The sequence below is a fragment of the Otolemur garnettii genome, unplaced genomic scaffold (assembly GCF_000181295.1).
Source record: "Otolemur garnettii isolate 467f Iridium unplaced genomic scaffold, OtoGar3 scaffold00006, whole genome shotgun sequence".
Classification (NCBI taxonomy): domain Eukaryota; kingdom Metazoa; phylum Chordata; class Mammalia; order Primates; family Galagidae; genus Otolemur; species Otolemur garnettii.
In genome coordinates, this window is record NW_003852401.1 from 35634388 (window position 1) to 35650852 (window position 16465).

The 16465-nt window shown below is 43.5% G+C and overlaps 1 protein-coding gene across 1 annotated transcript in view; it reads right to left on the bottom strand.

The window, feature by feature from the left end:
• GNA14 (G protein subunit alpha 14) overlaps window positions 1-16465 on the bottom strand; it is a 197129-nt gene that overhangs the window by 74034 nt on the left and 106630 nt on the right. Inside the window, exon 2 of the mRNA XM_003782965.1 lies at window positions 12941-13125. Coding sequence (XP_003783013.1) covers window positions 12941-13125 — 185 coding nt within the window. The remainder of the gene's footprint in view (window positions 1-12940; window positions 13126-16465) is intronic.

Consider the following 16465-nt stretch of genomic DNA (forward strand, 5'->3'; position numbering starts at 1 on the left):
TCCTCCCCATTCAGGGAGCTAAATGCTAGAAGAAACGGCCTGTGACTGGTCTGTGACATAGGACACACTCAGTCCTGTCCATGGGGCACATCAATCGAGTAACATTCCTCTTGACTCCTGCCCCTCTTTTGTTCCTCTCTTTTATGCTGCCTACTGGGAGAGGCTTAGGTCTTCCAGAACAAATGGTGACCTTATGGGTAAGTCTATCACCTTCTGGGTTCAGGACCAGAAAGTGCTAACTCCGGTTATGGACCACACTCTGAGTGTCAACACTAACCACTATAATTATTTTGGTCACTTATACCTTACTTCTTGGTGTCATTTCTCAATTGCCTTAAAATTTCATTGGCGAAGAGGGTATTATTTACTGAATCTCTTGTTTAGCTGATAAATATTCCGTTGTTCCCTTCGGCACTGTTTTTCAGCCCTGTGGGATTTCAAAACAGCTGCCTGGTGACTCAGCTTGAGTCACTGCCCCAGTCTCAACTTTCACAGAGTACATTTACAGTGCACCAAACATGACCCAAGAGCCAAGCACTGCCAATTCCAAGCTTCCCACGCTGGATTTAGAAGCCCAAGACCATGCAAGGGTTCATGGTTATCCTATAATTGAAGAGCAATATTTCCAATTGCCAATATTTTGTGGAATAGTGGCTGTGAGGACCCCCTGTTGCTTTTTGCCCAATTCATTATCCCAAACTCAAAGAGGCAATCCTCTGAGGGTGTAGATATCATTGCCTGGGCAAAAGCCCTCAGATAGCTTTGGGTTTATATTATCATCTTCACACAAGGTTTTAATGTCATTTCACAAACATTTATTGGGCCCCAAAGGATACAGAGGTGGACAAGACCTCCTCAAAGATGCTTAGTCTAAAATGGGAGAGATGCCTAAGTTAAGAATTACAATGAAAGATGGTAAATGCCAGGGACTACAGGTATACTGGAAAGAGAGCCTAACTCAAGGGAGGGCAGAGAAGAAGGGGGCTGTCAGAGAAAGTCTTCTGCGACATCGGAAGTCTTACTGGAGAGAAATAAATGAAGTTAGCTATTTATGAGTGCGAAGGGACTAGGTTTCCAGATGGAAAGAGGACACGAGCGACCAAGGAGGCACAAGATAAATAGGAAACTGCAATCCCACAGTGGAGGAAATGAGGGTGGACACTCAGGACAAGATAAGTTCAGACAAGGCCAGAAAGTAGCCTGAAGTCACCTGCACGGGCTCATAAAAAATTAGATTCCTTTGCCCCAGAAACTGGTTCTTCAGTGGACAGGCTCTTGGTACACTGGCCTGCAATCATGCTGGGCACGGGAGCTATGAAAGTGGGTAAAAGCAGGCGTGGCCTTCCTGGATCTTCCATTCTAACGCAGGATGTGAAAGACTCAGCTAGGCAAAGACAGAAGGGAAGCAGGGAAAAGAGGATATACCTCAAATAAGGTATTATCCGCAGGAAGAGGGTGAGGACACACCTGTAAGCCGTGCACACTATAGAACATGGATTCTTTACTGCAAATATGGTGTACGTGTCTTTCTGGTTGTTATTCCATTTTTTTTTTTAAGGTGTCTGAAAAGAACTCGTGGATTACATAAAGTAAAACAGGGAATTTTGATAAAGTATAGATACTGGGTGGCGTCCATAGGGCGCCAGCCACATACACCAAAGCTGGCGGGTTCGAACCTGGCCCAGGCCTGCTAAACAATGACAACTACAACAACAAAATAAATAGCTGGGCGTTGTGGTGGGCATCTGTAGTCCCAGCTACTTGGGAGGCTGAGACAAGAGAATTGCTTAAGCCCAAGAGTTTGAGGTTGCTGTGAGCTGTGCTGCCACAGCACTCTACCGAGGGTGACATAGTGAGACTCTGTCTTTAAAAAAAAAAAAAGTACAGATACTGTATATAACATTACATTTGATGAAGTATTTTATTAACTAAGAAGTCCTGTAAAAGCTTTGGTGAAAAGGGCATCTGGTTTAGGACACAGCAGAATGTGATTTTTTGCTTCTGAAAGTAGGTTACCCATATGTTTAAATATTGTAATTTCACCAGAAACCAACAAATCCCTCAGTGAAGGAAGGAAATAAAAACACTGAGAGCTTTGGTGATCTGTCCAAGACTGTTGAGGAAATAAATAACTGCGTAGGAATTCAATTTAATGCCAAAGGTTGTCCTATTCTAATATACTGAGAGCTAACTTAGCATTGAGAAGAAAGACTTTCTTGTTTGGGGTAATTATTGACATCATGGAGGGCTGCACTTATCAGCAAAACCAAATCATGATAATCATGGTGATAAACCTCCAAAGCAAAGGGAAGCCTCCATACAGCTCAACAGGAAGACATCCAGGTCAACATATGACAGAGATACAACAGGAGGGGCAGAAGATCAGAGCCTTGGGGAGAACTGGTGGCCACAGGTCAACTACATGGGCTCCCTCACGTGCCAGCCTTCAACCACTCCACTGCCTTCAAAATAAATGGAAGGCAGGTAAAGCCTAAAGGCACCTAAAATATAGTTATTCTTATTCTCAGCCTTTTTGCAATTAACCCAGTCTTAACTATTCAAGTGATTGGACAGTATATTTTTTAAAGAAAATTTAGGAATGTATATGTATAGAGAAAATTTAAAAAAATAAAAGAAAGTTTATGAAAATCAGCCATTGTTCTATCCTTAATGATATGTGTACAGTCACACAGAGAGACAAATAACTTCTAACCGGATCCTATAAATGGCCAAATGAAAAAATGAGCCTATATCTTTCTGTCTAATCATAGACTGAAAGAGCCAACATGTTTTCAAATTTGATGGAGGGAAAATATAAAGCAATAGTTAAATGTGAAAGCTATTACACATTACTCTAAAAATCATTCTTAATTAAACCTGATAGAGTTTAGATGACAGAAATTAATACAATGTTGCAAAGCTCCCTGAAAACATTCTAGCTTCCGAAAAAGAAGTATCAGTCGGGGAGAAGAAGTATCAAGCCGGGAGCCCACCATGCACTGCAGGCGCCATGGGTGAGGATGACTAAGGCTGCCACTGGGGAGTGTGTGTCCAGGAGACTGAGGGAACCCATCAAGGAGTGAAGCTGCCGAAACTCACCCATGTCCAGGATGCAGAGCTGGAGTTTGCAATCAGCCAAATACAATGGGAAAAGAACTTTTTGATTGGATGATTAAGACTATTGGACTCTGGGAAGTGTGGTACTTTGGCCTCCAGTAGGTGGATAATAAGGATTTCCTACCTGGCTGAACCTCAATAAAAAGGTTATCTGCCCAGGAGGTCAGGAAGGAGAGTCCGCTTCAGTTCAAGATCCAAGCCAAGTTTTACACTGAGGACCTGGCTGAGGAGCTCATCCAGGACATCACTCAGAAACTCTTCTTCCTCCAAGTGAAGGATCAGTAATCCTTAGCCATGAGCTTGACTGACCTATGACTGTGCAGGCTGAGTTTGGGAATATAAGAAAGAAGTGCAGGAGGCAGGGTACCTCAACTTGGAGTAGCTGATCCCTCAAAGGGTTACAGAGCAGCACACACTTACCAGGGACCAGTGGAAGGACCAGATCCAGGTGTGGCCCTCAGAGCACCATGGGATGCTGACACTGCTATGCTGGACTATCTCAAGATTGCTCAGGACCTAGACATGTATGGAATCAACTATTTCAAGATCAAAAACAAGAAAGGAACAGACATCTGGCTTGGAGCAGATGCCCTTGTACAGAGCATTTATGAGAATGAGGATAAGGTGACCCCAAAGATTGGCTTCCCTTAGAGTGAAATCAGGAACATCTCTTTCAGTGACAAAAAGTTTGTTATCAAGCCCCCCTGAGAACTAACAAGTGGATCCTGAATGGGGAACCGCCAGCCATAGATGCCCTGCAGGCAGCCCCACGCCATCCAGGTGCAGAAGGCGGCCCAGGCCCAGGAGGACAAGCACCAGAAACAGCTGGAGTGGCAACAGCTGGAGACTGAGAAGGAGAGAAACTGTTGAAAGAGAAAGAATAGATGATGTGGGAGGAGGAACTGCTGCTCGGGCTGCAGGATGTCGCGGAGAAAACCAGGAAGGCCGAGAAAGAACTCTCTGCGCCTTGCATCTGGAGGAGGAGAGGAAGCAGCAGGCGGCCGAGCGCCTGGAAGCCAACCTCATGGCCGCACTGCAGCCCGAGGAGGAGCTGGAGACACAGGCAGAGGATCAGGAAGACCCAGGCGCAGCTGGCGGCGCGGCGTGCAGAGTACACGGCCAAGATCGGCCTCCTGCAGGTGGCCAGGCGTGCAAGGAGGATGAGGTCGCTGAGCAGCAGCACAAGGCCGGACAAGGCCAGGAAGACCCGGTGAAAACCCAGGAGGAGCTGCGCCTGACGAAGACCGCGCCCCCGACCCGCTGCCCCTCCTGTAAGGAGCAGGTCAGGTCGCCTGCCACCTGCCAGAGGGCCTGCAGGAAGAGGAAGAGCCCATGTTTTACAGCACGGAGCTGTCCGGCCAGGGCATCCCGGACCACTCGAGGACAGCGAGAAGAGCCAGCGTGTGCAGCGGCAGCTGCTGACACTGAGCAACAAGATGGCCCAGGCCAGAGACGGGAAGAAAAGGATCCACAAAGTCATCGTCCATGTCCCCGCAGGGCCAGGACAAGTGCCAGACACAGCGGCAGATCCGGCGGGCAACACCAAGCAGTGTATGGACGAATCTGAGGTTGAGGACCGGCTGGGACCGCGGGCAGAGGGGCGTTTCGGGGGCCCTGCCAGCCTTGTCATGCCTGTATCTTTAGCACTCCAAATCTAGGCAGCCCCTGATCGCATCCCAGTCCCTTTAACATTTATCCTGGCGGAGGCATTCAGGGCTGGGAACCAGTGGAAGCCTCTCCAGCCTGTTTTTTCCAATTGTACCATAGCGCCAAACAGGCCTGATTTTTATGATTCCTATTGAATCACCTCCCAGGTTGTGCTCGGAGTAGGGCTGACTGAATTAAGGCAAGGCGCCTGTTAGGGTGAGTAATAGGCTCCGTGCTGGCCTGTATGATACGAGATTCAGTATCATTAAAGAAAACCACATCCTGGCTTAAAAACAAACAAAACAAAACAAACAAAAAAGCAAAAAAAAGAAGTGTCAGTGAAAAAAGTAAACTGTTCTGGCTTCTAATGAAAATGAATTTTACTCTAAAGGTAGGTTTCCTGGTTTAAAAAAATCTAATTCCATTAGATGAGTTACTGTATTCCATTCAAAACATCTCCCCCTCCTCCCACTGCCACCTTTAAAAACTGCTTTGTGATATAAAGGAGATGCCTTCTAGAATATTTACCTGGGATAATATTGCAGAGCTTATTAACTAGTTAATGAGGAAATCTGTCCCTAGATTCAGTAACCCCAGATGAACACCTGAATCCTTCGCCAGGATTGTCCAAAACAATCCAAACAGGGAATTTACCTCCTGGCACGTGTTTGTGGCAGTGACATCATTGAGGAAAGTGAATGTGCGGAGAAGGTGGCTTTGAGCGGAGCAGAGCACTGGGACACCTCTGCTAACAAGAATCCAACTAGCATCTGATGACGACTCTAATGTTCTTTCAAGAGTTTTGAATCATGAGGGTGTTTCACATGTTCCCCTTTTTAAGACAGCAATAAAGTTGGATGGAATTTAAAAGGCTCAGGACAAACAGTTAACATATGGTGGATGGATGAACAGCTCATCAGATAGACTGACCGTCACACCAGTTTCTGGATTGTTTGCAACTTTGTGGGGTTTCTCTTTTTCCATGGGTTTTTTTTAAGCATTTCTTGGAATGTGGGTGGTTTATTCACATCTAAGTTTTGAGGTAATGGAGGAAATTAACATTTTGATGGTCAAGTCAATGTCATTATTCATCATCAGTCCCAGAACACCAGTATTTCCCAGTTCAGGTACAAAGGGTTCCAGGTGATCAGATTGACTTGTGATGGCCATTACAGAAGAAACCAGTTTTTCCCCCACCCCATTCTTTCCCATTTTCCAGACTCTTACATTTCAAGCTCTGATTATAGTAATTTTCACACCAGAGGAAACACTGATTAATCAGAGAACTATTGCAATAAACAGAAAAGCTCCTGCCTAGGATTTTGATGGAGAATCTGTTGTTGTTAAGACACTAGGTAGAATGAACTCCAAGTGCTTTGTAAGGAGAAAAATGTACTAGCTAGCTAGCTAGCTTTTTATTTATAGAAACAGGGTCTTACTCTGTCACCTAGGCTGGAGTGCACTGGTACAATCCTAATTCACTGCAGCCTCAAATTCCAGGGCTCAAGCAATTGTCCCACTTCAACCTCCAAGTAGCTAGGACTACAGATATGTACCACCATGCCTGACTAATTTCTAAATATTTTGTAGATATGGGGTCTTGCTATGTTGTCCAGGCTGGTCTTAAACTTCTGGTCTCAAACATCTTGTCTCAAGGGATCTTTCCCCCTTGGCCTCCCAAAGTATTGGGATTACAGAAATGAGCCACTGTGTCTAGCCCACGCAATTTTTAATATCCAACAAGACATAGGAAGCAAAGGCCTGAGTTTAACATTTGCCAGAGAACCAGCAACCTTGGGCCACAGCCAAAGTTGGAACATTGGTCTCACTGTTTCCAAAGGTTCGTGCAGAATATGACTTTTAAAATTGGACAAGGAAGTAGGACTGAAAAATATATTTAAACAGATGTTTTAAAAATTAGAAAATAAGAGGGTTTTAAAATACTCCAAGCCCTGAGAAACTCTTCTATTAAAAAGTGACATAAATTGACCTCTTTACTTAACTGTGCCTGATTTCCTCATATGCGTCTTTAACAAACTCTCCTGGAAATTCACCCTTCTACCTTCTGAGAAGGAAAAGTTAAGCCAGAGGAATTATATATGCATAGATGTGAAATATTGTCAAAGGGGTTTTGATATTAAAAATGTACTCTCCTCGCTTGAGCCCAGGAGTTGGAGGTTGCTGTGAGCTGTAATGCCACGGCACTCTACCCAGGGGGACAGCTTGAGGCTCTGTCTCAAAAAAAAAATAAATAAATAAATAAAAATGTACTCTCCTGTGATTCTGCCTCATAAATACCAGATGTTCCTGCTTAAATGTGAATTAGATGTGTGATGCTTACATTTTATGCTTGATAAATTACCATATCAATAAATAAAAATATTTAATAATTATGAGTAAAAATATGTAACTACTTAATTTCCTAATTTAATGTCTCTATTTTCTCACAAACAAAATTGCATGGTATTTCGATTATAAGAAGACCTATACCTTGGGCCTGCAATCAACAAAGCCTGCATCTTTGGTTGTTTTAATGATCAAAAAGAAGTTATAATTTCCATGTAGCAACAACAGGAAAAGAAGGGCGAGAAGGCACTACTGATGGGGCCTGGAGAGAATGAGATGCAGGTTTTTCTTCCAGTCCTCACCCCATTGCTGGAAGCTCTGGATATGAAGCTGTGCTGGGCCCCTGGGAGACTCAAAGGAAATAAACCCAGAATCTGTGATTCAAAGATGCCACCTAGAGATGCTATCAAGACCATCACCTAGTCTAACCAAGACAGCCTAAATGGGCTGAACAAAACAAACGTTCCCAATGCCTAATTAGGTCATTCTATGGAGAAGATGACAAGTCTCCCTGCCTGCTAGGGAAAGTTGGTAAGAAAGCAGAATCACAGAATCCAAACTGAATATCTCTAAATAATGTTGAGACAAATATTATCTCGGTGCTTCTCAACCTTGGCTGCTCAATTAGATCACCTGGGAAGCAGCTAAAAAAAAAAATCAATGCAAATCCTCAAGCTGCATTCTAGAATATTCCCCCTGAATCTCTGGGCATCAGCATAAAAACCCCACTGGTGATTCTAATGTGCAGCTAAGATGGAGAACCATTGCTTTGGATGTTCGACTGCCTGATAAACCCAGCACCAAGGAGAGGAGGAGCTCTGAGGGACTTGCAAAACTTCAAACAGAACTAACAGAGGCCCTGTGAGTCAGTTCAACTAAAAAAAATAGCATTTCAAGAGTTGTGGTTGGCTGGAAGGCCCAAGACCACAGTGCCAACTGGGACTTTGAATTCTGCAAAAGCTTCTAATGGAAGAATCAGATGCTTTCTTAACGGAAGTTCAGCCCTCACACATCTAGAAACATTGTCTTCTTAGCTAGGTACTCAGCGTGGAATGGCAGGCAAAATAATCTTTTTACCATTCAATTATTATTTTTTTCTCAATTATTTTTTTTCACCATAATCTCTTACAGTTAAATCTGTTTAAGTTATATGGAAATCTGGCATGGCCAGGTGCGAGGATCCCTAGACTTTTTTTTTTCCTGGAGAGCACTGAACATAGAACTGAAACGCATTGGAGAAGTCAGGTGGGGCTGCCCTATGCTGTTGGGAAATTCTACATCTACATCAGCCAATCACATCCTTCACTGTGGGACAGGTCTATAGAATGAGAGTTTCTCAAGTTCAAGATGCTACAGACAGCAACAAATATGAAGCTCTTCTGGCTTCTGTGAAATCATCACAAGTAAACATGAGTTACAAGCTCACTCAGACTTAGGATCTCTGCTGCTGAACAAATGCTGTTGTTCTATTTATTCAAGGAGTCATAAATTCTAATATGTGCTCGTAAAATACCCTTGGGAGACATTCATAAAAACTAAGGCTTATCAGCAGAGTGAGCGAAAACATATGAATCATTTCTTGAAAAAAAATTAAGCAGGCAAGATGTAAGAAGATAATCTTCAAGGCTATATCTTAATTGAAAAAATATGTTGGTTAAAAAACAAATGCTCAACTAAGTTTGTGATAAATTCCCTTTAATAAGCAGTCTGTCAAATAATAGGCAAACAGTTTTACCAACCTAACTGAGCCCAGCACTAACATTTGAAATAAAACCCTCTAAAGTGACTTTTAATTTTCTTCTATATACTTTAAAGAAAGCATTCCCAGTTCTTTAAAAAACAAAACAAAACAAACAAACAAAAAACAATAAAAGATTCTAGATAATTACAATAAATACTCAGCAGTAAGTAGTGAGGGAAGGCAGCGCCCGTAGCTCAGTGGGTAGGGAGCCAGCCACATACACCGGGGCTGGTGGGCTTGAACCTGGCCCAGGTCTGCTAAACAACAATGAAACTGCAACAAAGAAATAGACGGGCATTGTGGCAGGTACCTGTAGTCCCAGCTACTTGGGAAGCTAAATTGTCTTGAGGCAAGACAATTGCTTAAGCCCAAGAGTTTGAGGTTGCTGTGAGCTGTGAGGCCACAGCACTCTACCAAAGGCAACATAGTAAAACTCTGTCTCAAAAAAAAAAAAAAGGTAAGTAGTGAGGGAAAAAATACATCATTGTAGAAGTAAAAACTAATTAAGGTTTTGTTTATCCCTGCTTTAACTAGTCAATTATTGCGAGTGATGCAATACTTTGTAAAGAATCTATGCTTTCTAAACTAATGATTGGATATTACTGAAAAATGTCCACTAATCATTTTACCATCTGATGACCTAAGTGTGGTACCTTGTTGCAATTTCATGTTTGGAATTAGAAGTAGCACTTGGAGAAAATGATTAGAATAGCATACAGGAAAACAAAAAAAGAATGGATAAAATGACATAAACAAATAATAGGAAAAACAAAAGTCCATTGCTGATTTTTGAACTTGCCCCAATAATAACATTACATAATTTGAGTGCCACTTAATTTGTAAAGGCATTCCTTTTGCTCATGTTGTCTTGTAAAGTAGATAGACCCTGTGTTGTCTGCATTTAACAGATGAGGAAATAGAAAAATAGAGCAGGGACAGTGTCTCCTAGGACCAGGGTCATCAAACACACAACCCACAGACTAAATTTGCCCGTGGCATGAGTGGATTTTTGTATGGCCTGTGAATCAAGAATAGTTTTTGAATAAAGTTTACAATTGAACCACACTCATTAGCTATTGCCCATGGCTACTTTCTGTGCTCCAACAGCAGAGCTGAGTCACTGATTCCATATAACCCACAAAGCCAAAAATATTTGCTCTTTGGCCCCTTCTAGAAAAGTTTGCCGATCCCTGCTGTAGACGTACAGGGAAACCATAAGCAGAACCCAGATTTGGGAGAGCCAATCCAGTGTTCTTTCCACTCAATCTTCTGCCATTTCAGCAGGTGGCTCATTCCAGGCATCTGTCTGAGGGTTAAGAGAAAACTTATGGAACATAAATCTAGATAACTTGAAGTAGAAAGAAGGTAGGCGTTGAGAAGGGAGCCATGGAGCCCCATGTGGCAAATGGGGAGACAGGAAGAACAGCAGGTCCTGGATGCTTCACACCCAGAGTTTCACCCACAACTAATTTAGTTAATAAGATTTTGAACGTCTTGAGTTGATATTTAGATTAGATTTGGGTCTTAGAGTTGATGCTACAATGGGTTAAGATTTTTAGGGATGTTGGGACAGAGTGATCACAGAGTGATTTTGCAGGTGGGATGGACATGAATCTTGGGAAGCCAGAAGGAAGACTACACTAGTTCAATGGTGGATGGGGGGGCCTTTACCTAGTGCCCGGAGTCCTAATGAGAGGGAAATTTGAAAACAAACACAGAGGCACCAACTATTTCCAACAGCCAGAAGCTAAGGGAGAAGCTGGGATCAGATGTTCTTCAGAGCCTCCAGTTAGAACCAATACACCTCGATTTGGGACTTTTAGCATCCGGAACAGCCCTATGAAACTAGAGCACATTAACGGGCAAAGGAATATGGCCCATGTAAAGAAGATCAAGAAAAAGAGAAGAAAACGGTAGGTGTCAAATCCCATGAAACCATTTTGTTTAAAATATTATATAGGGCAGCCCCTGTGGCTCAGTGACTAGGGCACCGGCCCCATATACTGAGGGTGGCGGGTTCAAACCCAGCCCCGCCCAAACTGTAACAAAAAATAGTGGCATTGTGGCGGGCGTCTATAGTCCCAGCTACTTGGGAGGCTGAGGCAAGAGAATCGCCTAAGCCCAAGAGCTGGAGGTTGCTATGAGCTGTGACGCCATGGCAGTCTACCAGGGGTGACAAAGTGAGATTCTGTCTCTAAATAAATAAATAAAATAAAATAAAATAAAATAAAATATTATATAAACTGAGAACCAGGCATGGTGGCTCATGCCTATAGTCCAAGCACTCAGGGAGGCAGAGGTGGGTGGATCACTTGAGCTCAGGAGTTCGAGAACAGCTAAGCAAGAGTGACACCCCATCTCTACTAAAAATGAAAAACTGAGGCAAGAGGATGGCTTGAGCCCAAGAGTTTGAGGTTGCTGTGAGCTATGACACAACAGCACTCTACCAAGACAACAAAGGGAGACTCTATCTCAAAATCAATAAAAAATAAACTGAGTACTTCTAGAAGGCCAGGAAGGAAAACAAAACCCGGAGGCCTTCATCACCGAGCTTGATTAGGTTTTGCAAACACTCCCTGCCAAAGTAAGCAGAAGTGGCTTAACACTTGAGCCTTTTCTTCCAAATAGATCTGGTTCCAAATCCATCTCCGAATTCCAAGCTTTGCCTGTCAGCTCACGATGATTGGTAAAGAAAAACCATTTTACAACAGGGGAAAAGAGATTAACTAAAATCAGCACAAGAAAGTTTCCTGCTATGCCTCTCCTCTGAAATAATCTTAAATCTCCACAGAAAGCCTACTTATTTAGAACACATTACATAGGGTAAGTAAAAAAGAACCACAGGCTCTGAAAAAGATATTGCATGCATTCAAAAGCAATGCATAAAGGAACCATCACACGCAAATCTAGACTCTCCCAGTGGGTCAATATGCACCTCTCATGTTACTTGGCACCAGATATGCCATTGGCTCATTCACCCTCCACATGGCTGAAGGTTGAAACTATAGGCAAGACATGTTTCTTCATTTCCTCAAGAGAGCAAGGGAAGGATGGATGGCAGAGATGTGAGGTTGCAGGGATAATGTAAAGATAAGCCTAAAATTTGACACACACTGTGTTTCCCTAGGTAATTCAGTCCCTGAGAAGTAGAAAATTTAGACTGTTTGATTGCCTTGAAACTCTTTGTCATATACAACATATAAACTATATGTGAATACAGGCGCCACGAATTCATGATAAAGTTGTCCTTGGGGGGCTCTACTGAAACCCATGTAATTCTGGCATTTCAGTAGCTAAATTCTTTTTAGAGCCACAGGAGACCCATCTGACACAGAATTTTTCTCTGTGTCATGTGTAACCTGGTATTAATTATTTTAAATAGACTCTTTATTTCTAACCTAGATTTTTGATGAACTCAGAGGTAGCAAGCATTACTTTCCTATGGATTTGCATTCCAGTATACCATATTGCAATCCCCCCTTCCCACCCTCCTGTGTCATTGTTTAGATCTGAAATAACCAGTGGTGATAAGAAAGCCAGTGCCAGCTTGATACCATCCCTTTATGAGACAGCACATTGCTGGGACAAAGCATTGCTCTCAAGAGTGTCACTTAGTTCCCAAGAAGGGCCAGCTCCCAACATAAACAAACAAAACCCACTGATTTCTCTGCGCCGGCTGCAGCACATTAGTGAAACTATTTCCTGAGACTGGGAATTCTTGAAAAGCCAGCCATTGTAAACCCAGCGTCTCCACTGCTCCAGTGAAGACATTAACTGGGTTTCTTAGTGGAAAGACAAAATGTACGTGCCTTCCTTCTCTCATGCCTGAAATAAGCAACCTAAATCATGGCCAAATCTTCTGAATCCCCGCACCCTGGGTAGCCTCCGGAGTGGGGTGGTAGAACTCCTGCAGCAGGAAGACTACAAAGAAACAAAATTCCCCAAATTCCTCTCCATTATCTCCACCCTAGGTGTGAGCTGGGGAGCGTCTTCTGGCACCCCACCAAAGCACCACGGTTTTGCTCAAAGATGTCTGCTAACAAGAGCAGGCAGACACACCTTCACTAGCACGGCCCCCCAAAGCTGTACCTTATTCTGCTCACACACATACTGTATCCTCAGGGCGTCCATTGCTCTGATCATGGCTTGCATGGCGGTGAATATGTTTTGGTAAACCAGCCTCGTGAACCCCTTTCTGTCTTCATCACTGTAACCAGACCCGTGGATAATTCTCATTTGTTTGATGAAGGTGCTTTTCCCACTTTCCCCAGTTCCTAGGAGACAAAACAAGAGAAAAACGCAGTCAGCAGTCTTTTAGAGGAACACACTGGGAAAGAAGGGACCTTTGGGGAGTATCAGTCCATGTCCCAATGAGTTGGTTGATGGGGACGGACTTGGAAAGCGTCTGCCAAATGTTTATGCAGTTTTATGCTACAGGGTAGAGCCATCCTAAGTCCGGGGAAATGCTTCCCCATATCTCTTGCCCTAAGTCCTTAAAACAATAAACAGCTGTGTCTGAAAGCCCTGGGCATTTGAGGGCTCTTCAGTGTGAACGTGGCCATGGCAAGTGATGGGAGTTGCTTCAGAGTACAGAGAGGATTTGAGCAGCAGGGACACTGGGAAAAAGGCTAATGAACAGCTCAATTCCTTCCCTTCCAATACACAAATGCTCTTGATCCTCACACAATGAACAGCCAGGTCTCTACATTTTTTGCTTCTCTTCATGTTCCAATGTGTAGTTCAGGAAGTTCTCAAAACTCGCAGCATTTGCACAAGGCAGCCAGCGGACGCTTTACAATATTTTACCACTCTGGTTGTTCTTAAATGTGGATTAGATGTCCAGACACAACACGTGTGAAATACAATGCCAAGACTCGACATTCACGTTAGATGGAGACATTGCCTGAAAAGATAGTAAAAGTTTCTGTATGCAAGACAGATTTATACCAGGGAATAATAATTTTTTTTAATATTTTCTGTGATAATCTATCATAGGAGATCTCATTATCATGTTTTGAACATGATACATTCCATTCACGGTTCATTTCCAAATCTAGGTATTGCTTTAAGAATTTTATTAACAGTTCAGGTTGGAATGCCCTCAGCAGGACGATGTTTCTTCAAGTCGAAATGAACGGCAACCTATTTCAGAACAAAAATGCCTCAAGAAAAGTTCAACGAATGGGCTGTATGATATGTGACTTGTTATCTCAATAGAACTGTTACCCAAAAAGTTGTCTAACTCAGTATGTCTGTCAAATGAACATGATTATGTGAAAATATTAATTAGAACAACATGCTTAGTAATTTTACTATCAAAAAGGCAAAAATTATGGGATGGGAATTAATTATCAATGTCTTTATTACTCATCCACGTCTTACTGGCACAGCAGGACGCCCAGACGGCAATTATAAATAAATCTAATCGTCTTTGATGCTTTGCTGACTCTTAGTCATATAAAAACCATCGCCGTACACATCTTTCCCCACATTTTAGTTATAGAGACATGTTTTTCAGGGTAGGCGGATGGAACATGTTGATAATAGCTTATTAGCATGATTATAATGTGTAATCATTTAAACTCACAGGGACATGGGTCTCTGTGTAAGTCTTTGCCAGGTTTCTGCGTATATCAGGGTGGGGCCTGTCGCAAGGTCCCAGCTGAGAGAAAACTCTTCAGATTTGATACGTCTCTTCCTTCGGAGAAAAGCTGTTCCTTCACAATGATCTTTGGAAAACACAGACTTGTTCTTCTGTCTTTCTCCCCATCTTTAGCTCGAAACCCTCAAAGGCTTCCCACTCTGCTGAAGAAGAAAGGCAACACTCCTGCCATGCGGGCAGGTCCACAGCTTCAGCAGCCTCTTTCTTCTACCTGCTGCGCTCCAGCCACACTGGCTGCTTTTAGAACCTCTTCCTTGCAGCCTTCACACATACTGTTCCCCGTTCCCAAACCTGAAATTCACAGCCATGCCCTGAACCCTAAACCCTGATGACCCTCCATCTTGCAGGCTCAGGCTGCTGAGGCACAAAGGAGAACCTGGGGACAGATGAATGTCCCTGTTTATGGGACAGTGTCACTGTTATCTCACTTCAGTAAGAAAGCCGGCTGCCGTCTTCCCATGTCAGAGGTGAGGAAACTGGGTAGGAGTCAGGAGACAAGCCAAGGCTGAGTGCAAACACAGGGCTGAGACGAGAAGTCAGGCTGCCAACACCTCGGCCTTCACAGCCAACCACAAACATCATCCCTCCGGAAAGGATTTCTTCCCCTCCATCCTATCAACACAGGCCTGTTCCCTCTGAGCTGTCAAAGTGCCTGGGGACACCCCAGGGGCAGCACATCACCCACTTGCTGTTTGAAGGTATATTTCTCACTACACTTAGCCCAGTAAGCACAGGGCCAGGGATTCACTCACTTGCATGCCACGAACAACGTGTCTACAGCATAGTCCAAAATCAAAGAATTATTCAATGAAAGAATGAATGGAATAAACGTGAAAAGTCAGTTTTCCTCGTATACGTGTATCATGGACAACCTCAAAAACTTCATCATAGGTATGAACTATACAAGGATAAGAGAGACGAGACCAGGTGCCTCTGGCATTCACCATTTCATGACAACTCTTGGTTTCCCAGAGCCTATATGCCAATGTGAAGATGTGGGGGAAGACCTACCACCAAAATGTGGTCCCAAGTCCCAGATCAAAGTACATCTCTACTCCTGTAGCACCTTGGGGTCCCTGCACCTGCTCCTGACTACGACACTGCTGCACTCTCTCCTATTTCACCCCGGCAGAGATGAGCTCTGATCAAGTGCTGAATGACCTCCAGGCAAACATCTATATGTCTACATGTTACACACAGTGAAGCAGATATGAATGCAGAGATTGTCTAACTACCTCAAGACAAATGGTGGTTTGGGTCCTAAAGCCCTCACCCACCAAATCACTCAAGACACAGCCTGAACTTCTATGCCAAAATAGAGAGACTTCTTTTAAAGTTTGTTTTGTTTTGTTTTTATGAGATGGGATGGCCCTCTGTTGCCTGAGTTAAAGTGCCTGGGCTCAAGTGTTGTTCCCACCTCCATCTCCAGAGTGGCTGGAACTACAGGGTGAGACACCGCAGCCAACTTGAGATACAGAATCTGTTTGGTAATAAGGATCATTCATTGAAAATAAGTTAAAACAAGTTGGAATGCCCTCAGCCACCACCAGCCTCAAACATACATTTTTCAATATTCCCCAGTTTTAAAATGCGGTTGTTTAAAAAATAAAAAACTAAATGTGGGGCAAAAATGGGACAGTCTAGAAGCAAAGAAGAGACATACCACCGAGCGCCAAGGTCAGGAGAGCAAAGACCCAGTGTGGGCAGGTTCTCTGCTTTCATTCAAGCCTCAGCAGAACCCAGCTAATGTCTTCTTTTTCCAGCAAGGAAATTGAAAATCAGAAAATTAAATAGGTTGTCCAAGGTCACTCAGCTGGGAAGAGTTGGGGCCTGAGTCCAAATCTGGGTTGATGTTGGTCTGTGTCCTTCCCACGACAACACCCTAGTTATGGGCTGCTCTTACACCGGGTATTGGAGATCACAGTAACACCCCTAGTCGTGGGCTGGTCTTG